The 22,305-nt window shown below is 57.5% G+C and overlaps 1 protein-coding gene across 2 annotated transcripts; it reads left to right on the top strand.

Annotated features, from left to right (window-relative positions):
* Positions 1–9,431: 9,431 nt before the first annotated feature.
* Positions 9,432–21,965, top strand: HMGN5 (high mobility group nucleosome binding domain 5). Of its 2 annotated transcripts, none has more exons than XM_029067033.2 (6): positions 9,432–9,746; positions 12,652–12,681; positions 13,790–13,819; positions 14,802–14,858; positions 18,261–18,401; positions 21,237–21,965. In XM_029067033.2, exons 1-6 carry the CDS (start codon positions 9,732–9,734, stop codon positions 21,282–21,284), a joined length of 321 nt encoding a protein of 106 aa, XP_028922866.1. In that variant the 5' UTR covers positions 9,432–9,731; the 3' UTR covers positions 21,285–21,965. The 2 variants fall into 2 exon arrangements, with proteins under 2 accessions (XP_028922866.1, XP_028922865.1); XM_029067032.2 differs by having other exon boundaries at positions 18,258–18,401.
* The last annotated feature ends 340 nt before the right edge of the window (positions 21,966–22,305 follow it).

The following is a 22,305-nucleotide window of genomic DNA, read 5'->3' as shown; positions in this document are numbered from 1 at the left end:
CTCTCATAATATCCCCACTGGATTATTGCATCAGCCTCCTCTCTGATCTCCCTTCCTCCCGTCTCTCCCCGCTCCAGTCTGTTCTTCATTTCGCTACCCGGATCATCTTTCTACAGAAACGCGCTCTGGGCACGTCACTCCCCTCCTCAAAAACCTCCAGTGGTTGCCTATCAACCTTTGCATGAAACAAAAACTCCTCACTCTTGGCTTCAAAGCTCTCCATCCCCTCGCCCCCTCCTACCTCACCTCCCTTCTCTCTTTCTCCCGCCCACCCCGTAGGCTCCGCTCCTCCGCCGTCCACCTCCTCGCCGTCCCCCGTTGTCGCCCGTCCCGCCGTCGACCCCTGGCCCGCGTCCTCCCGCCGTCCTGGACTCCCCTCCCTCCTCACCTTCGCCAAACTCACTCTCTTCCCCTCTTCGAAGCCCTCCTGAGAGCTCACCTCCTCCAGGAGGCCTTCCCAGACTGAACCCCCCTTTCCCTCTGCTCCTCGTCCCCACCCCATTCCCCCTCCTCCCTCCCTCCGCTCTTCCCCTTTCCCCTCCCCACAGCACTTGTGCCTATTTGTATATATTATTTATTACTCTATGTATTTTGTTAATGATGTGCGTAGGTCTATGATTCTATTTATCTTGATGGTATTGACGCCTGACTACTTGTTTTGAGCCCGTTATTGGGTAGGGATTGTCCCTGTTGCCAAATTGTACTTTCCAAGTGCTTAGTACAGTGCTCTGCACATAGTAAGCGCTCAATAAATACGATTTAATGAAGGAAGGAAGGAAGGAAAAGGGGGGCTCAGTGTGGGAAGGCCTCCTGGAGGAGGTGAGCTCTCAGTAGGGCTTTGAAGGGGGGAAGAGAGCTGGTTTGACTGTAAGCCCCTCAAACGGCAGGGACCGTCTCTATCTGTTGCCGACTTGTTCATTCCACGCGCTTAGTACAGTGCTCTGCACATAGTAAGCGCTCAATAAATACTATTGAAATACTTTTGAATAGTTTGGCGGAGGTGAGGAGGGAGGGCAGAGGAGCGGAGCGCGCGGGGTGGGCAGGAGAAAGAGAGAAGGGAGGTGAGGTAGGAGGGGGCGAGGGGATGGAGACGGCTTTGAAGCCAAAAGTGAGGAGCTTTTGCTTGATAAGCGAAAACTATTTGTTAAACACTTTAAGTATTAAGTACTTAATACTCAATAATTAGTAATACTGCACTTAGTAATACTGTTAAGTATTTGTTAAGCACTTACTGTGTGCCAAGCGGTCTTCTAAGTGCTGGGGGGGGGTAGATAGAAGCGGCGTGGCTCAGTGGAAAGAGCCCGGGCTTGGGAGTCAGAGGTCATGGGTTCGAATCCTGACTCCGCCCCTTGTCAGCTGTGTGACTCTGGGCAAGTCACTTCACTTCTCTGGGCCTCAGTTCCCTCATCTGGAAAATGGGGGTGAAGACTGTGAGCCCCACGTGGGACAACCTCAATCCCCTGTATCTACCCCAGCGCTTAGAACAGTGCTCTGCACGTAGTAAGCGCTTAACAAATACCAACATTATTATTATTATAGAAGGTAATCAGGTTGGACACAGTCCCTGTCCCACGTGGGAGCTCCCGGTCTTCATCCCCGTTTTATGGGTGAGGTAACTGAGGCAAAGAGAAGTGAAGCGACTTGCCTAGGGTCACACAGCAGCTATGTGGCAGAGATGGAATCAGAACCCAAGTCCTCCCAGGTCAGGGCTCTTTCCACTAGACCAAACCGCTTCCTTCATTCATTCAGTAGTATTTATTGAGCGCTTACCAGGTGCACAGCACTGGACTCAGCGCTTGGAATCTACAGATATGCAACAGATAGAGACAAGAGAGCCGATTTTACACTAAAAGCCACTGTTACCTTATGAAGCAGCATGGCTTAGTGGCGAGAGCACGGGCCTGGGAGGTATGGGTTCCTATAATTATTATTATTACTTTCAGATTCAGCTTGGGGACCACTCCGGTCCCCAGCTCTCCTTCTGCTGGGTTTGTGCCAGTCGGTACATCAATCGGTCCTATTTATTGAGTGTTTTCTGGGTGCAGAGCACTGTACTGAGCTCTTGGGAGAGTACGATATAACCGAGTTGGTAGACACGTTCCCTGCCCATGAGGAGCGTCCAATCAGTCATTCAATCGATGGTATTTATTGAGCGGTTACTGTCCTAGGCGCCTGGGAGAGTACAATTAAATAGAGTTGGTATCCTTACGGTCTGTAAAAATAACCCCAAAAAACAAGTGCTTCCGGGAAGAAGAATCTACGCTTCCCAGCCAAAAGTCAGGGCCACGCTCGGGGAAAATTCTGTGCCTTTGGGAGGGCAGATTTTACACTCACAGCTGCTGCTATGTTCATATTCAGGTTGGGATCCACTGTGACCCCCCAGTTCTTCTTCTGCTGGGACGGTGCCAATCCATCAGTGGCATTAATTGAGCTCAGACTGCGTGCGGAGCAGTCAGTCAGGTGAGACATAAATGGACCTCATTAAATGAAATGGTTATTATGAAAGTCAGGTTTAATTTATGCAGTGATCTGCTCTGGACTCGGATGGACAGATAGGAAACTCACCCGAGTAAAATCATGAAAAGAAAGTAAACAATTGGAAAGCAAAATAAGAGAACTGAAGTCTGCGTGCAGAGCGTTGTACTAAGCGCTTGGGAGAGTACAGTTTAACAATATAACACGCTCATTCCCTGCCCACGACAGGTTTACAGTCTAGAGGGGGAGAGAGACATTAATATAAATAAATGAATTATACAGATATAATAATAATGTTGGTATTTATTAAGCACTTACTATGAGCAGAGCACTGTTCTAAGCACTGGGGTAGATATGGGGTGATCCGGTTGTCCCACGGGGGGCCTCACAGTCTTCATCCCCATTTTCCAGATGAGGTAACTGGGGCGCAGAGAAGTGAAGTGACTTGCCCACGGTCACGCAGCTGACAAGGGGCAGAGCCGGGATTCGAACCCGTGACCTCTGACTCCCAAGCCCGGGCTCTTTCCACTGAGCCACAGAAGTGCTGTAGGGCTGGGAAAGGGGATGAATAAGGGGAACAAGTCACGGTGACGCAGAAGGGCGTGGGAGGAAAGGAAAAGGGGGCTTAGTCAGAGAAGTCTTCTTGGAGGAGATGTGCCTTCCGTAAGGTTTCGAAGTGGGGGAGACTAACCGCCTGACATGTACTAAGCGCTTGGGAAAGTCCAGTAGAACAGAGTAGGTAATAATAATAATGTTGGTATTTGTTAAGCGCTTACTACGTGCAGCGCACTGTCCTAAGCGCTGGGGTGGACACAGGGGAATCAGGTCGTCCCACGTGGGGCTCACAGTCTTCATCCCCATTTGACAGATGAGGGAACTGAGGCACAGAGAAGTGAAGTGACTCGCCCACAGTCGCACAACTGACAAGTGGCGGAGCCGGGATTCGAACCCATGACCTCTGACTCCAAAGCCCCTGCTCTTTCCACGGAGCCACGCTGCTTCTCGAAGCACTGGACTAAGAGCTTGGAATGGACAATTCGGCAACAGATAGAGACGATCCCTACGATCCCCACTGAGGCCGCTGAGCCTAGGAGCCCGTCCGGAACCGTCCAAAAACATTCAACCCAAGGGGCAGCCGAAAGAGAAGCTCCCCGGTCGCTCAGTCAATCGTATTCATTCATCCATTCATGAGGCCTTCCCAGACCGAACCCCCCTTTTCCTCTGCTCCTCCTCCCCTCTCCGTCGCCCCGACTCCCTCTGCTCTTCCCCCTTCCCCGCCCCACAGCACTCGTCTATATTTGTAAACATTTATTACTCTATTGTATTAAGGATGTGTAGTTATCTATGATTGTATTTCTCTACTTTGATGCTACTGATGCCCGTCTACTTGCTTTGTTTCGTCGTCTGTCTCCCCCTTCTAGACTGTGAGCCCGTTGTTGGGTAGGGATCGTCTCCATCTGTTGCCGAATTGTACTTTCCGAGCGCTCTGCACACAGTAAGCGCTCAGTAAGTACGACTGAGCGAAGGAATTCGATCGGGTTTATTAAGCCCTTACTGTGTGCAGAGCGCTGTTCTAAGCACTTGGGAAACTACAATACAACCAAAGTGACTTTCTCTGCTCACAGCAAGCTCACTGTCTCTCGGGAGAGAACAATATAACAACATAACAGACACGTTCCCTGCCCACAACGAGCTTACGGTCTAGATCGGGGAGACAGACATTAATAGAAATTAATTTCATCCATTCATTTACTGAGCTATGTGCAGAGCATTCATTCATTCAATAGTATTGATTGAGCGCTGACTATGTGCAGAGCACTGTACTAAGCGCTTGGCATGGGCAAATCGGCAGAGCACTTTACTAAAGCTCTTGGAATGGACGATTCGGCAACAGACAGAGACCATCCCCGCCCAAGGCCGGGCTCACAGGCCAAACGGGGGAGACGGATGGCAGAGCAAAACAGAACAAGAGAAAAACAAGACAACAAATTACAGATACGGCCATAAGGGCTGTGGGGCTGGGAGCGGGTGAATAAAGGGAACCCAACAGCAGAAGGGATGGGGAAAAAAGGAAAAGGGGATTTAGGAAAGTTGACTGAGGGGCCCATTAGAGCCGGGGTGGGCGGGGGACAGCAGGATGCAAAATCCCACTACTCCAATTAGCCAGTCAGTCAATCCATCTACTTGGGCTGTGAGCCCCAGCTGGGACAGAGACTGTATCCCACCTGATTATCTTGTACTCGCCCCAACACTTTATACATAGTAAGAGCTCACAAAAATTGTTCTCTCTCTCACCTCCAAACTTTATTGAAGGCCCAGTTCCTCCAAGAAGCCTTCCCTGACTAAACCCTCCTCTCCTCCCATTCCCTCCTGTGCTGCTCTTACTTGCTCTTTCATTCACCCACCCGCCCATCCCCGCAGCACATATGTGTTTATCTGTAATTTTAAAAAATTTATCTATTTATATTAATAATAATGGTGACATTTGTTAAGCGCTTACTATGTTGCAAAGCACCGTTCCCTGATTCCCCTGATTCCCCTGTGTCTACCCCAGCGCTTAGAACAGTGCTCGGCACATAGTAAGCGCTTAACAAATACCAACTTTATTATTATTATTCTAAGCACTTGGGGGGGATACCAGGTGATGAGGTTGTCCCACGTGGGGCTCACAGTCTTAATCCCCATTTGATGGATGAGGGAACTGAGGCACAGAGAAGTTATTAAGTGTCACAATCTCTCATGTCACATCTCTGACAAGTGGCGGAGCCGGGATTAGAACCCATGACCTCTGACTCCCAAGCCCGGGCTCTTTCCACTGAGCCATGCTTTTTCCCTGTCTGTCCCTCTAATGTATTAATGTCTGTCCCTCTAGACCGTGAGCTCACTGTGGGCAGAAATATGCCTGTCTGTTGTTACATTGTACTCTTCCAAACACTTAGTACAGTACCTGACACACAGTAAGCGCCTAACAAATACCATTTTTAAAAAATGCCCCGAATGGTGGTTTTTTCATTCATTCGATTATATTTATCGTATTGGACACAGTGCATGTCCCCCATGGGGCTCCCAATCTTAATCCCCATTTTACAGATGAGGTAGCTGAGACACAAGGAAATTAAGTGACTTCCCCAAGGTCACACAGCAGACATGTGGCAGAGTCGGAATTAGAACCCGGGTCCTCCGACTCCCGGGCCCAGGCTCTCTCCACCAGACCGCACTGCTTTTCAGCGAGGCATCCGATATTCGCCCCCCTCCCTACCCCACAGCCGTCGTGTACATATCTTTGCATTATACATTATAAATTATTTATTCATTTTAATGTGTTTCCCCCTCTAAACTGTAAGCGCCTTATGGGTAGGGAATGTGTCTGCTAATTCTGTTGTATTGTACTCTTCCAAGCGCCTAGTATAGCGTTCTGCACGTAGTAAGCACTCGATAAATATCATCGATTGATTAAATAAGCCTTTAAAGGTGGGGAGCGTGACCGTCGGTCGGATGTAAAAAGGTAGAGTATTGCAGGTCGGAGGCCGGACGTTGGCTGGGGGTTGGCGGCGAGATAGACGAGATCGAGGCATAACAGAGTAAAATCTAGCAATATAAGAGCGGGAACGCGTCTGCTATATTGTTGTGTCGTGCTTTCCCAAGCGCTTAGTACAGTACTCTGCGCTCAATAATTACAATCGATTGATTGGTAGACGTGTTCCCTGCCCACAGAGAGCTTACGGTCTAGAGGGGGAGAGGGACATTAATGTAAATAAGTAAATTATGGATATGGACATAAGCGCTGGGAGGCTGAGGGAAGGGGTGAATAAAGGGAGCCAGTCAGGGGACACAGAAAGGAAGGGGAGAAGAGGAAATGAGGGCTGAGGCGGGGAAGGCCTCTCGGAGGAGATGGGCTTTAGACAAGGCTTTGAAGCGGGAGGGGGGTAATTTTCCGTCAGAAATGAGGAGGGAGGGGGATCCAGGACAGAGGCAGGACGGGGGCGAGAGGTCGGCGGGAAGGTAGACGAGATGGAGATGCAGTGATTTGGCATCAGAGAAGCAGCCTGGCTCAGTGGAAAGAGCCCGGGCTGGGGAGTCAGAGGCCATGGGTTCGAATCCCGGTGCCGCCACTTGTCCGCTGTGTGACTGTGGGCGAGTCACTTCGCTTCTCTGGGCCTCGGTGACCTCATCTGTCAAATGGAGACTGTGAGCCTCACCTGGGTCAACCTGATGACCCTGGATCTCCCCCAGCGCTTAGAACAGTGCTCTGCACATCGGAAGCCCGTAACAAATACCAACGTTATGATTATTATTAGAGGAGCGAAGGGTGTGGGCTGGATTGTACGAGGAGAGTAGCGGGAGAAGTACCAAGGGGGCAGGCGATTGAGTGCTTTAAAGCCGACAGTGAGGAGTTGCCCTACTGAGAGGTCACCTCCTCCAGGAGGCCTTCCCAGACTGAGCCCTCCCTTTGCCTCTGCTCCCCCCCCCCCTCGGCACTGTGCTCATTTGGATGTATTATTTATTACCCTATTTATTTTGTTAATTAGGTGTACATCTCCATGTTTCTATTTATCTTGATGGTGTTGTCTTGTTTCGTTTTCTGTTTTGCTTTGCGGTCTGTCTCCCGCCTTTAGACTGTGAGCCCGTCATTGGGCAGGGTTGGTCTCTGTGTGTCACCCAATTCCCAGCGCTTAGTCCAGCGCTCTGCACATAGTAGGCGCCCAATAAATACTATTGAATGAATGAGTTTCTGTTTGATGTGGGGGTGGGTGGGCCGTCACTGGAGGTCCTTGGGGAGCGGGGAAAACATGGACTGAACGTTTCTGTAGAAAACTGATCCAGGCAGCAGAGTGAAGTATGGACTTAGAGCCTCAATAAATATCACTGATTGATAAACTGAACTAATAATAATAGTAACGTTGGTATTTGTTAAGCGCTTACTATGTGCAGAGCACTGTTCTAAGCGCTGGGATAGACACAGGGGAATCAGGTCGTCCCACGTGGGGCTCCCCGTCTTCATCCCCATTTTACAGATGAGGGAACTGAGGCCCAGAGAAGTGAAGTGACTTGCCTACAGTCATCCAGCTGACAAGGGGCAGAGCTGGGATTCGAACTCATGACCTCTGACTCCCCAGCCCGGGCTCTTTCCACTGAGCCACGCTGATTACCCGCTCTCTGCCTCAGCTCTTGGCATATGGTAAGTACATAACCAATGCCATGAGAAAATGATGATATTATTATTATCATTATCGATCGAAGGACTATTCTTTACCTAAAACAGAAGGTTTGACCTCTGTCAGTTCTCGGGTAGAGTTAGCTAGGGTTGCGGTTTTCCTGCAAAAATCAACTGAGAAGGAGCGTGGCTCAGTGGAAAGAGGCCGGGCTGGGGAGTCAGAGGTCATGGGTTCCAATTCCGGCTCTGCCACCTGTCAGCTGTGGGACTGTGGGCGAGTCACGTCACTTCTCTGGGCCTCAGTGACCTCATCTGGAAAATGGGGATGAAGACTGGGAGCCCCACGGGGGACAACCCGATCGCCTTGGGTTTCCCCAGTGCTTAGAACAGTGCTTTGTACCTAGTAAGCGCTTAACAAATACCATCCTTATCATTATTAATACCATGATAATAATGATGATGTTATTATTATCATTATTGATCAAAGGGCTATTCTCTACCTCAACAGGTTTGACCTGTGTCGGTTCTTGGGTGGAGTTAGCTAGATCGCAGTTTTCCCTCAAGAATTAACTGAGAAGCCGCGTGGCTCAGTGGAAAGAGTCCGGGCTGGGGAGTCAGAGGTCATGGGTTCGAATCCCGCCTCTGCCATTTGTCAGCCGAGTGACTGTGGGCGAGTCACATCACTTCTCTGGGCCTCAGTTCCCTCATCTGGAAAATGGGGGTGAAGACTGGGAGCCTCACGTGGGACCACCTCGTTCTCCTGTATCTCCCCCAGCGCTTAGAACAGTGCTCTGCACAGAGTAAGCGCTTAACAGATACCAACATTATTATTATTTGGGGTCAGAGGACGTGGGTTCTAATTTCGCCCACGCCACGTGTCAGCTGTGTGACCTGGGGCAAGTCACGTGACTTCTCTGGGCCTCTGTCCCCTCATCTGGAAAATGGGGCTGAAGCCTGTGAGCCCCACGTGGGACAACCTGATCGCCAGTGCTTAGGACAGCGCTTGGCACATATTAAGCGCTTAACTGTTACCAACATTATTATTATTATTAGCATTAAATTGCGATGCCCCGCCCCCTCCCACGGCCGGAGGGAACCGACGGCGCATGCGCGCGCATGCGCAGAGGGGCCGGGGCGCCCCGCCCCCTCCCTCGTCCGCCCTCGGCTCTGGGCGGTCGCCACGTAGGGCGAAGGCGCTTTGGCGGGAACGTGCGGCTCCCTCCGCTCCTCCCTCCGCTCCTCCCTCCGCTCCTCCCCTCAAACCCTCCTCCCCGGCCCCGCCGCTCCCCGGCGGCCGAGCCGTCCGCGCACGCGCGCGGGCCCCGGCCCCGCCCCCCGGACGGGCCCCTCTCCCCATTGGTGGGCCGGCCTGTCACTCCATCCGCGCACGCGCAGTCTCCCCTGACCATCTCGCGGCCCCGGCCCCGCCCCCTGCCCCTTGTCCCCGCCCCCCTGGACAGCCGCCTCTTTCCGTTGGTCGGCCGGTCTGTCCCTCCGTCGGCGCACGCGCACTCTCCCGCGGTCGCCAAGCGGCCCCGCCCCCTACCCTTGTCCCCGCCCTCCGGGGCAGTCCCCTCTTTCCATTGGTCCACCGGCCTGTCACTCCGCCCGCGCACGCGCACTCCTCACCGGCCCCGCCCCCCGCCCCCGCCCCTGGGACAGCTCCCTCTTCCCATTGGTCCGCCTACTGTCACTCCGTGTGCGCATGCGCGCTGCTCCCCCGGCCGCCGCGCGGCCCCGGCCCCGCCCCCTGCCTCTCGTCCCCGCCCCCCGGGACAGCCGCCTCTTCCCATTGGTCGGCCGGCCTGTCACTCCGCCTCGGGCGCCCCCCTCCGCTCCCCATTCATGCAGTTTGGTTGCGTCTCGGTGTATTTTAGCGTTTGCAATAAAGAGGGATTTTTTGTTTTGTTTTGTTTTGCACAGGTCCGGTTGCACTTAATTCGTTGCAAACTCGCCCAGCTCCTGCACCGCACTCGGACCCGGGGGGCGGGGGGACGGGGGGGGGAGGGTCCGGGCTCGCTCCCGAGCGGTGGTTTTTCCTTCTTTTCATTAATTTTTCGGTGTCCGACATTGGAAAAGCTCCCTCCTGCCAGGTGCCACCATGCCCAAGAGAAAGGTGAGTGGATTCGGGAGCGGGCAAATGAGAGAGACCCGTTTCTGCCGAGGCAGAGATTTCTCTGCTTTTACGCTTCCAGCTCGGTTCGCGTGGAACAGGGGAGGGGGGAAAGGCGCCCGAGCGCCGGGTGCGAATCGCAGGTCGCTCCGGGCCGTGCTGGGGGGAAAGGGAAGGGTCCGGCCGCCTCCTTGGCTGGATCCAGGGCTGCACCCCCCACCCCCACCTTGGCCTTCCCCCCAGCGGGGAAGGGGAGGAGCGTTGCGGGGCTGCTAAACGCTGCGTCTCGGCGCCTGCGGTTTGCCTTTGTTCTCCCCCTGCGGGCTCCTCCTCCCCGGTCCTCGTCCTTTTCCCTCCTCCGGCCGTCGTCGCGCCCGGCGGCGGCGGCGGCGGTGCAGCGGCGCGGCCTGGCCGCCAGGCGGCGCCGGGGAGGCGGGCGGCGCGCGCCGGGCCTTTGGCACGTGCGGGGCCCGGCGGTTCTGCGGTCTGGCCGCCAGGCGGCGCCGGGGAGCGCGGAGCCCGGCGGCTGTGCGCGGTCTGGCCGCCAGGCGGCGCCGGGGAGCGCGGGGCCCGGCGGTTCTGCGGCCTGGCCGCCAGGCGGCGCTGGGGAGCGCGCCCCGGCCCGCAAGGGGTCGGACCTGTGCATTCATTCATTCATTCACTTGTATTTATTGAGCGCTTACTATGTGCGGAGCACTGCACTAACCTTTGGAATGGACACTTGGGCAACACACTACTTTTCCCTTTGCCTCTGCTCCCGTTCCCCCTTCTCCCCCCCCCCTGTTCTCCCCCCCCAGCCCTGTGCATATTTGTATACATTATTTATTACCCTATTTATTTCGTTAATGAGGTGTACAGCTCCATCATTTTATCTATCTTGATGGTGTTGTTTCGTTCTGTTCTGCTTTGCTGCCTGGCTCCCCCCCCCCCCCGTTTAGACTGGGAGCCCTTCTATCTGTTCCCCAATTGTCCATTCTAAGCGCTTAGGACAGTGCTCAGCACATAGTAAGCGCTCAGTAAATATCATTGAATGAATGAATACTGGTTTTGTTCTGTTTCGCTTTGCTGGATGCCCACGTTTAGACTGGGAGCCCGTTGTTGGGCAGGGATGGTCTCTATCTGTTGCCCAGTTGTCCACTCCAAGCGCTTAGTCCAGTGCTCTGCACAGAGTAGGCGCTCAATAAATACTATTGATTGATTGAATGAACACTTGTTTGGTTCGGTTTTGTTTTGTTGTCCGTCTCCCCGCCCCGTTTAGACTGTGAGCCCGTTACCGGGCCGGGACGGTCTCTATCTGTTCCCCAGTTATACATTCCAAGCGCTTAGTCCAGTGCTCTGCACAGAGTAAGCGCCCAATAAATAGTATTGAACGAATGGAGACGATCCTGCCGAATCGTCCCCTCCGAGTGCTTCGTCCAGGGCTCGGCTCAGAATAAGCGATCGATAAAGACGATCGAATGCGTGGATAGGGATGGTCCTGCCGAATCGTCCACTCGAAGCGTTTAGTTCAGCGCTCCGCACAGAGTCAGCGCTCGCTAAAGACGATCGAATGCGTGGATAGGGATGATCCCGCCGACTCGTCCACTCGAAGCGTTTAGTTCAGCGCTCCGCACAGAGTCAGCGCTCGCTAAAGACGATCGAATGCGTGGATAGGGATGATCCCGCCGACTCGTCCACTCGAAGCGTTTAGTTCAGCGCTCCGCACAGAGTCAGCGCTCGATAAAGACGATCGAATGCGTGGATAGGGATGAGCCCGCCGAATCGTCCACTCCAAGCGCTTAGCTCCGTGCCCTGCACGGAGTAAGCGCTCAGTAAATAGTATCGAATGAATAACGGGCTCCCGGTCCAGACGGAGGGAGACGGACGGCGAAACGGAACGAGGCACCAAAGAGGAGGCCGCAAGTGAAACCTCGGGCCCTTCCCGCCCCTCCCCGGTCGACCCCGACCTCGTTGTCGCAGGTGATTTGGCGGGAGGTTTTAAAATGGCCGGACGTCTTGCCGCGGGGCGTGTGGACGTTGGAACAAAGGGGTTTTTCCCGAGCCAGGGTGGGAGTTGTAGTTCTTTGGCTCAGGACCCGGAGGCGAGAGTAGTCGAGGGGGCAGAGGGCCCGGCCGGGGCGGCGCCGGCAGCGAGTCGGAGAGGAGCCGGAGGCCGGCGGGGGCCGCGGCTTCGGAGAGGGGAGGAGGGCCCGCGCGAAAGGCTCCGCCACACGCCGCGCACCTGCGTTCCGGGAGCGAGGCGCTACCCGCACACTGCCAAACGGGCCCGGGAGGCACGAAGGACGTGGCCTCTGATCCCCGCCCGGCCACCTAATAGTAACGACGTTGGTATTCGTTAAGCGCTTCCCGTGTGCCGAGCACCGTGCTAAGCGCTGGGGGAGATACGGGCTCATCGGGTTGTCCCACTTGGGGCTCCCGGTCTTCATCCCCATTTGACACACGAGGGAACCGAGGCACAGAGAAGGGAAGTGCCCACGGGAGTCTGGATTCGAACCCATGACTTGTGGCGCCCAAGCCCGGGCTCTTCCCGCCGCCGCTCTGCGGCTGGGTGACCCCGGGCGAGTTGGCTTCGCTGGGCCTCAGTGACCTCATCGGGGAGATGGGGATGGAGAGCGGGAGGTCCACGGGGGACGGGGACCGTGTCCAACCCGATTAACCTCTGTCCGCCCCGGCGCTTAGAACGGTGCCTGGCACGTAGCGAGCGCTTAAAAGTGCCGTGATCGGTGTCGTTATTACTCAAGGCCAGCCTGCCCGGAGATGGGGCCGGGCCCTCGGGTCCTCCCCGGACACACGCGCTCACACGCAAACACCCGCTTGCGCCGGACCGGTGACGCCTGGCCCGGGGTCCTCCGGGGGGCCTGGAAACCCTTTTCCCATCTCTGTCCCGCTCTCTCTTTTCTCTCTCCAGGCTGCGGCGGAAGGGGCGGTGAAGGAGGAGGTGAGTTTTTGCTTGAGGGGACGGTTTTTCAACTGGAGAGCGGGGTGGGGGCCCCTCGATCTACCACCCGTCGATCCGCGGTCTTTACCGAGCGCTCCCACGGTGCGGGATCCATCCATTAGTGGTATTTATTGAGCGTCTCCTAGGTGCGGAGCGCCTTTTTAAGCGCTTGGGAGAGCCCCGTGCCGCAGAAGACTGTACCGAGCGCCCCCCCCCCCCCCCCCAGAAAGAGAAGAGTCGCCCCCCCGCTCTCAGAGCTTGCAGGGTCTTCCTCTCGGAGAAGCCGTGGCCCGGGGGGGCCTGACCGGAGCCCGCCCGGCCCTCGTCGGGGGAAACGGACCGGGGCCGTTTTAGGGGGGTGCGGGAATAAGACGACCGGCTGCCGACCGCGATTGGAAGCGTTGGGCAGGCTCACCGAGCGGGCAGGTTCAAGGAATTTAGGCCGCGAGCCCGTCATCGGGCGGGGGCGGTCCCTCTCCGTTGCCGAATTCCCCATTCCGAGCGCTTAGTCCAGTGCTCCGCACAGAGTAAGCGCTCAGTAAACACGAGCGAACGGAGGAATAAGCGAATCCCGGCTCCGCCACTTGGCCGCTGTGTGACGGTGGGCAAGTCACTTCGCTTCTCTGGGCCTCAGTGACCTCATCCGGAAAATGGGGCTGGAGACCGGGAGCCTCACGGGGGACGACCTGATGACCCTGCATCTACCCCAGCGCTTGGGACAGTGCTCTGCACAGAGTAAGCGCTTAACCAAATACCGATGTTGACGAGAAGCAGCGAGGCTCAGTGGAAAGAGCCCGGGCTCGGGAGTCAGCGGTCATGGGTTCGAATCCCGGCTCTGCCACTCGTCAGCTGGGTGACTGTGGGGGAGTCGCTAAACTTCTGCGTGCCTCAGTTCCCTCATCTATAAAATGGGGATGAAGACTGTGAGCCCCACGCGGGACGACCTGATTGCCCTGTATCTGCCCCAGCGCTTAGAACAGTGCTCCGCACATAGTGAGCGCTTAACAAATACCAACATTATCAGAAGGGGCACCGCCACATCCGAGGCAGTCGGTGGAACGTGGAGCTTTGGCCAAGTTTAATCGACCCGTCTCGTTCTTTTCCGCAGCCCAAGAGGAGGTCCGCCAGGTTGTCGGCCGTAAGTACCCGTTTGTCCTTCACGCCTCCTGGGGTGGGGAGGAGCGGGGCTTCAGTGGTTAGACCCCGGGCCTGGGCAGTCAGAAGGACCTGGGTTCTAATCCCGGCGCTGCCCCCGTGTCCTTGGGCAAGTCACTTCATTTCTCTGGGCCTCAGCGACCCCGTCTGGGAAACGGGGATTAAGAGGGTGAACCGCAGTTGGGACGGGGACGGCGTCCAACCCGATGAACTTCGGTCTACCGCCCGGCACTCGGAACAGCGCTTGGCGTGTCGGAAGCGCCCGACGAGAGCCGTGGTTGTCGTCATCCGGAGATTGATGATAACAGCGTGGCTCGGGGGAAAGAGCGCGGGCTTGGGAGTCAGAGGTCGTGGGTTCGAATGCCGGCTCCGCCACTTCTCAGCGGTGTGACCCCGGGGAGGTCGCTTGACTTCTCGGTGCCTCGGTTACCTCATCTGCAGAATGGGGATAATAATAACGGCAATCGAGAAGCGCTTACTATGCGCGGAGCACTGCTCTAAGCGCCGGAAAGGGTACCGGGGGATCAGGCCGTCCCCCGTGCGGCTCGCCGTCTTCATCCCCATTTTACTGAGGCCCAGAGAAGTGAAGTGACGCGCCCAAAGCCACACAGCTGACAAGTGGCAGAGCGGCGACTCGAACCCACGACCTCGGACTCCCCAGCCCGTGCTCTTTCCGCTGAGCCCCGCCGCTTCCCTGTGAGCCCCGCCTGGGGCAACCCGATCACCTTGTGGCCGCCCCCGGGGCTCGGAACAGCGCTTTGCACGTAGTAAGCGCTTAACAGATGCCAACGTCATTGTTATTCTTCCGGATCGAACCGGGGTGACCCTGGAGACAGGATCCGCTGTCTCGACGGCTGGGGGACGGGGAGCGGTGGGAATGGGGAGGAGAGTCTGCCTCTGGGATTTGGGGGGAGGGAGGAGGGTCTCTCGCCGACACTGACCCCGTTTCCTTTTCCCCATCGCAGAAGCCCGCGCCTCCCCCCAAACCGGAGCCCAGGTCCAAAAAGGCAGCGGCGCCCAAGGTAACGGCCCCGCGGGCGCCGGAAAGGGAACGGGCGCTCCCTGTCCTCCAGAGGCTTCCGCTCCGACGGGGGAGGTGGATGGGCATCCCTTTTTTAAATTTTCCGAGGGCGGAAGCGGGTGAGGAACAGGGTGAGACCGGGGAGTGGGACAGAGCTGTCCAGCACGCTGCCCCGCTGGACGTATGTGCGGGGGCCGGGGGCCCAGGGTGGGCGTAGCGACGGTGGCGTTTGTGAAGCCCTCGGTGATGATAACGGTGGGATTTGTTACGCGCCGACTGCGTGCAAAGCACTGTTCCGAGCGCTGGGGATTCGAACCCGTGACCTCCGACTCCCCAGCCCCTGCTCTTTCCACCGAGCCAGGCTGCTTCTCTTAATGCTTCTCATTATGTGTCGAGCACCCTGTTGAGCGCCGGGGCGGATAGGTGGACACGGGTTAATTGGCTGGGATGCAGGGCCTGTCCCACACGAGGCCCGCAGTCTGATGATAAGTCTGGTATTTGTTAGAGAAGCGGCGTGGCTCAGTGGGAAGAGCCCGGGCTTGGGAGGCAGAGGCCATGGGTTCGAATCCCGGCCCTGCCACTCGTCAGCTGCGTGACTGTGGGCGAGTCGCTTCACTTCTCCGGGCCTCAGTTCCCCCTCATCTGTAAAATGGGGATGAAGACTGAGCCTCACGTGGGGCAACCTGATGACCCTGCGTCTCCCCCGGCGCTTAGAACGGCGCTCCGCACACAGTAAGCGCTTAACAAATGCCAACATTATTAGAAGAGTGGTCTGCGCCATAGTAAGCGCTTAACAAATACCGACATTATTATTAAGCGCTTACTATGTCCCAAGCACTGTTCTGAGCGCTGGGGTAGATACAGGATAATCAGGTTATCCCACGCGGGGCTCACGGTCTCTATCTCCATTTTGCACGTGAGGTAACCGAGGCACAGAGAAGCGAAGCGACTCGCCCGAGGTCACACGGCAGACAGGTGGCAGAGCCGGGGATCAGAATCCGTGATCCTCTGACTCCCGGGCTGTAGCCGCTCCACCGCGCTGCCTTTCGCTGGTTCTCGGTGCCTCTCTGAGGGAGCGGGAGAACGGGTGTCGAATCGCCGTCATTCGGGTGGGGAAACCGAGACGCGGGGAAGTGGAGATGTGTCCGGGGTCACCTGCCGGCCAGGGGCCGGCGGGATTAGAATCCAGGTCCCCGATCGCTTTGCCCCCTCCTGCCTTACCGTCGTACGCCCGCACGCTTCCCTCCTCTAATGCCAACCTACTCTCTGTCCCTCCGGCTCGTCCGTCTCCCCGCTGACCTCTGGCCTGAACGCCCTCCCTCCTCAAACCCCGCGGACAATTACTCCCCTTCCCCTCCCGCCCCTTCAAAGCCCGTCTCCTCCCAGAGGCCTTCCCCGACTAAGCCCTCCCTTCTTCTTCTCCCTCTCCCTCCTTCGGCTCTTTGATCTGCTCCCTTCATTCCCTCCCCTGCCTCAAGTTCCACAGCCTTTACGTCCGGATCCGTCGTCTATTTCTGTCAACGTCCGTCTCTCCGTAGACCGTGAGCTCGTTGTGGGCGGCGAGCGTGTCTACCAGCTCCGTGGCCTGGAAATCCCCGCGGGCACTTAGTTCAGCGCTCTGCACACAGTAAGCGCTCGCTAAATGCCACCGATCGATCGGTAGGCGAGTGCTCGTGGGGCCAAATCTTCCGGGGCAGAGGGGAGTCCGGCCGGCCCGCGGCCGCTCTCTGGCCTCGTAAACAAAAACCCCAAATAAGTGACTCTGACCCCCCCCCCCCCCCCGGCCCCGGGGGCGAAACGGTCATTCTGCCCCCCCGGGGCCGCCTTCTCTCCGTCCCTCCATTTTGGATCCGGTCGAGCCGGTTCTCAGCAGTCGCGAAAGATCGCCCTGCGTGACCTGATAGATCAAGCTCGGGTCTCAGAGTCAGGTCCCGGGTTCTAATCCCAAATCTGCCACTCACCCGCCGTGTGACCTTGGCCGAGTCCTGTCACTTCTCCGTGCCTCAGTTTCCTCAGCCGTCGAATGGAGGTCCGATGTCCTTTCTCCCTCGTACTTAGACCGTGAGTCCCGTCGGGGACGGGGTCTGACCCGATTAACTTGTGTCTACCTCAGCTCTTAAAACGTTGCTTGACATCTAGCAAGTACTTCACAGAACATTTTAAAATAAAACTGCTCTAAAGTTGGACCAGATCCAAGAGATGATTTATTTATATATTAACGCCCGGCTCCCCTGCTAGACTGCGAGCATGTCGTGGGCAGGGAATGTGTCTCAGAACACACTAATTTCGTACTAACTTACTATCTCGCTTACTAGTTATTAACCTAGTACACACTTAGCGCTCAGTACGGTGTACAGCGCACACAGCGAGAGCTCGATAAATACAATCGAAGAGGAAGCCGCGTGGCATAGCGGATAGAGCACCGGCCTGGGAGTCAGAAGGTCGTGGGTGCTAATCTCGGCCCCGCCGCTCGTCTGCTGCGTGACCTTGGGCGAGTCACTTCGCTTCATTTCGAGAAGCAGCATGGCTTAGCGGAAAGAGCCCGGGCTTGGGAGTCAGAGGTCATGGGTTCTAATCCCGACTCCGCCACTCATCAGCTGTGTGACTTTGGGCAAGTCACTTCACTTCTCTGTGCTTCAGCTACCTCTTCTGTAAAAGGGGGATTAACACCATGAGCCTCATGTGGGACAACCTTGTATCCGCCAGCGCGTAGAACAGTGCTTTGCGCACAGTAAGCACTTAACAGATACCATTATTATTATTATTATGATTCTCTGGGCCTCAGTGACTTCATTTGTAAAGTGGGGATTGAGACTGGGAGCCCCGTGTGGGACGGGGACGGTGTCCAACCCTATTCGCTTGTATCCGCCCCAGCTCTTAATAAGATTGTGCCTTGCACATAGTAAGCGCATAGCAAATGCCACAATTGATATCATCATCATCATGAAGATGACAACTCCATCGCCCGCCCCCCCCCCCCCCCCCCGGGTCCCGTCCGGGCACGACTTGGGACCGGGCCCGGTGCCCTGGGGCTTTCCGAGAATTGGCCGTGGCCAAGGAGCTGGGTCTACCGCACATCTGCCCCGTGACTCCGGGCAAGTCGCTTGACTTCTCTGGGCCTCAGTTCCCTCAACTGTAAAATGGGGATTAAGACCGTGAACTCCATCTGGGACCGGGACTGTGTCCAACTTGGTTACCTCATATCTAAGCCGGTACCTAGAACGGTGCTTGGCAAATACCGTCATCGCACTTATTACGCACCCACGGGCGGATGGAGGCTCGTTCCCCGATGGGCCTGGCGGGACGGGGAGTCGTCGAAGCTTCGCGGGAGAGGGATGTGGGAGCGGGATCCGGGAGCGAGGCCGACGGCCCAGCTGAGTCCCGTGTTGTCTCCCGCCAGAAGGAGAAGAAGGGCAACAACAAGGAAGAGAAGAAGGCCCCCGCCGCCCGAGGGAAGAAGGGAGCCAGGGCCAAGGAGGACGCCAAGCGGGACGATGCCAAGGAGGAGAACCACTCTGAGAATGGAGACGCCAAAACTAACGAGGTGGCCGTGCCCCTGTCCCTGTGCCGCCCTGTGTGCCCCTCTCTCTCCCTTGCCTTCTCCTGTCCTGCCCCCTGCCCTGACTACGCTGAGAAGCCGCGTGGCTCAGTGGAAAGAGCCCGGGCTTGGGAGTCAGAGGTCATGGGTTCTTATCCCGGCTCCGCCACTTGTCAGCTGTGTGAGTTTGGGCAAGTCACTTCTCTTCTCTGGGCCTCAGTGAGCTCATCTGCAAAATGGGAGTGAAGGCTGTGAGCCCCACGCGGACAGCCTGATCACCTTGTATCCCCCAGCGCTTAGAACAGTGCTTTGCACATAGCAAGCGCTTAACAAATGCCATCATTATTATTATTAGATGAGAGATGACTGGGGGCCCGGGGAGCCCTGCACGCCTGGGTTTCCCAGATCAATCTGGAAGATCCCCGGGCCCCCGGACGGACCGACAGACAGGCAGACGGGGCAAGGAAAGGAGGAAGCTCAGAACTGGAGCTGGGTCGGGGGAGGGAGGAAGACATGGGGATCCTGCGGTGTCACCGTGGCCGGGGCGGCCACGGGTCCGCCCCCGCCCAGGGGTCGGCGGCACGGCATCCCCGGCCCCCACCAAGGCGCCCACGGGAAATAATAATAATGATGGTGTCTGTTAGGCGCTTTCTATGTGCAAAGCACCGTTCTAAGCACTGGGGGAATACAAGGTGATCAGGTTGTCCCTTGTGGGGCTCACAGTTTAATCCCCATTTTACAGATGAGGTCACTGAGAAGTGAAGTGACTGGCCCAAAGTCTCACAGCTGACAAGTGGCGGGGCCGGGATTAGAACCCATGACCGCTGACCCCTAAGTCCGAGCTCTTCCCACTGAGCCACGCCGCTTCCGTCCGGGCCGGGAAACGCTCGGCCCCTCCTGGTCCCCTGCTCTCAGGGAACCCGCCCTCGAACGGGCAACACGGACAGAGGGAAATTCTCTGCGGCCCCCTTGGTCCCCGGGACGTCCGGGCGGCCTCTTCCCCTCCCTTCCCTTCCTCCCACCGGACGGACCGGAATCCTGGACCTTTCAGACAGGAGGATCCAGGCTCGAGAAGCAGCGTGGCTTAGTGGAAAGAGCCCGGGCCTGGGCATCAGAGGACCCGGTTCCAATCCCGGCTCTGCCGATTGCTAGCCGTAGGGCCTTGGATAAGTCACTTAACTTCTCGGTGCTTCGGTTTCCTTAACTGTGAAATTGGGTTCCGTGACCGTTCCCCTTCCTAGACTGTGGCAGGAAGGGACTGTATCCGACCTGATGGACTGTTTTTTATTTTTATGGTATTGGTTAAGCGCTTACTACGTGCCAGGCCCCGTGTCCGGTCAGGTTGGACACAGTCTGTGTTCCACAAGGGGCTTAATCCCCATTTTACAGATGAGAGAAGTGACACCCAAGAGACAGAGGGAGGATCAGAACACAGGCTTTCTGACGCCCTAGGCCTGGGCTCTATCCATCAGGCCCCGCTGCTTCTCGGCGATCTGTATCTATCCCAGTGCTTAGAACAGTGCTCGTCGCACAGTAAGCGCTTAACCGATCCAACGACAGGCCGGGGCCGGGTGGGCCAGAGGGCTTCGGCGCAGGTCTGGTTCAGCGGCCGTTTGAGCACGGGATAGGGGTCCTCGGTGGCTCCGGGTCCCAGGCCAGAGGTCTCGCGTGTCCCCCTCCCTCCCGCCCCCAGAGCGCACCGAGTTCGGATCCCGCGCGTCCCCGCAGGGCGGCTACCTCCCGCCCACTTAAGACGGGCAATAATCGAAGCTCCGTTTTCACAGAGGAGGAGAGCGAGGCTCTGAGAAGTGAAGTGACTTGGCCGAGGTCACGAGCGTCAAAGAGCCGGACTGGGACTCCCAGCCTAGTGCTCTTTCTACCGTGTGACGCCGTCGCCCACCTTGGGGTCGGTCGGGGGTGTTGGGTCCCGTCCCGGGGTCCCGTCGGACGCGGGGGCCGCTTTTGAGCCGCGGCCGGGGGCTGACGGGCGTGCGGGCGTCCTGGGAGTCAGAGGGACGTGGGTTCTAATCCCGGCTCTACCGATGGCCAAGTCGCTTGACCTCTCTGGGTCTCGGCTTCCTCGAGCGTAAAATGGGGATACCTGGTCCCCCTCCTACTTTGACTGTGAACCCCTGGCGGGACGGGGACTGTGTCCGACCTAATTTACTTCTATCCACCCCGGCGCTTAGAACGGCGTTTGACGTAGACTGAGCACCTAACGGATGCCGTAAAAAAAAGCCCACGAGGCCGCCTCGGCAACCGAGTGAGCTTTGTGTCAGTTGTAATTATCGAGCGCATACCGTGTGCAGAGCACTGTGCTGAGAGCTTGGGAGAGTACGGTGACAGCGATTATAATAATTACGGTATCCGTTAAGCGCTTAAATGGGTGCCGAGCACTGTTGTAAGCGCCGGAAACAGACCCGTTCCCCGCCCCCAGTCTAGAGGGGGAGACAGACGTTAATATAAATAAAAAGTCAATGACAGAGGTGTCCCTAAGTGGTGTGGGGCTGGGAGGGGGGGCGGTGAAGAAAGGGAGCGAGTGAGGGCCACGCAGAAGGGAGGGGGAGAAGGGGAAAGGAGGGCTCAGTCTGGGAAGGCCTCTCGGAGGAGACGGGCTTTCAGTAAGGCCTCGAAGGGGCGGGGGAGAGTCGTGGCTGGAGATGAGGAGGGGAGGGTGTTCCAGGCCAGAGGCGGGGGACGAGGGCGGCCCGAGAGATGAGCCGGCCGCCCGCCCGCCCGGCGAAGAGGTTTGGCTGGGTTGTCTTCGGGGGAGCGGAGGAGGAGGAGGAGGAGGGCCACCCCCACCTCTCACCCCGACCCCTTCTCTCTGTCCCCCGACAGGTCCCGGCTCCCGACGCGTCCGCCGAGAAAGCCGCCAAGCCCGAGTGACCCCGCGCCCTCCTCCGCTCCGGCCCCGGGGCCCCCGCGGCCGGGCCGCCTTGTCCACAGAGAGGAATATTTTTATCAACTATTTTATAAACGGCGGTTTTTTTAGCCCGGATCGGACGATGGCGCGTCTCGGCGGCCGGGGGCGGGGGGGCCCCCCCCCGAGCGCACCCGGGAGACGCCCGGCCTCCGTCCCTTGTCGGTTTCGCGGCCGTCCCCCGGGGAGTAGGCGGTCGGAGGTCTCGGCCGCCCGTCCGCGCGTCCCCCGCTCCCCTCCCGTCCGGCCCCCTCCCGCCCGCGTCGTGCGGCGTCCTTAAGTCGGGGAGGTCTCGACCGTCAAACCAGCGCGCGGTTGCGCGCGCGTCAAACATTCCAGGGGCCGGGTAGGTGCTTTTATAATAGTGATAACGATAATGACGACGACGACGGTATCTGTTGAGCGCTTGCTATGTGCCGGGCACTGTACCGAGCGCCGGGGTGGATACCGTCGCTCGGCTCTTATCCCGGGGCGATTCTATTTTGCCAGTTGGGGGCGGGAGGGGGGAGGGGGTAGAAATCAAAAACGCGATCCTGTTTTTAAAGGAAAGACAGATGTTTATTTCCCCAGGGCAGGTCGGTTTTTGTGGTTCTCCACGGGTAGGAATTTTGCCGCATTTCTCGTAATAAAAAAGACCCCTCAAGAGTCGGCTGCGTCTGGTCGCCTTCCGTCGGGGGACACCCCCCTCCGCGGCAGCCCGGGGGAGGGGGAAGGGCCCACCCGGTCCGGGAGGGGCCCGAGCTGCTGCTTGGAGAATTCGGGCCTTCGAGGGGAAGGACCCGGGGGTCCCGCCGCTACCGGCCACATCCTCCCCGTGCCCTGGCCCGCCTTTGCCGTCCTCGGTGTGAAGCGCACACTGGGTGCCAAGCACTGTGCCCGGCGCCGGGGCGGACCCGGGACCGTCACGTCGGACACGGGTCCCGTCGCACGTGGGGTTCACCGTCCCTTGGGGGTGGCGGGCTGGGGGAATCTGCTCCCATTTTAGCT

The sequence above is a fragment of the Ornithorhynchus anatinus genome, chromosome 6, assembly GCF_004115215.2.
Source record: "Ornithorhynchus anatinus isolate Pmale09 chromosome 6, mOrnAna1.pri.v4, whole genome shotgun sequence".
Taxonomy (NCBI): Eukaryota; Metazoa; Chordata; class Mammalia; order Monotremata; family Ornithorhynchidae; genus Ornithorhynchus; species Ornithorhynchus anatinus.
The sequence above is the reverse complement of the archived record's forward strand: the minus strand, read 5'-3'. Positions and strand labels throughout refer to the sequence as shown.

Bases quoted from the DNA above. Each gene is read 5' to 3' on its own strand.
- HMGN5 (XM_029067032.2), top strand. The intron at 12,682-13,789 runs GTGAGTTTTTGC...TCTTTTCCGCAG, and splicing joins AAGGGGCGGTGAAGGAGGAG to CCCAAGAGGAGGTCCGCCAG. The intron at 13,820-14,801 runs GTAAGTACCCGT...TCCCCATCGCAG, and splicing joins GGTCCGCCAGGTTGTCGGCC to AAGCCCGCGCCTCCCCCCAA.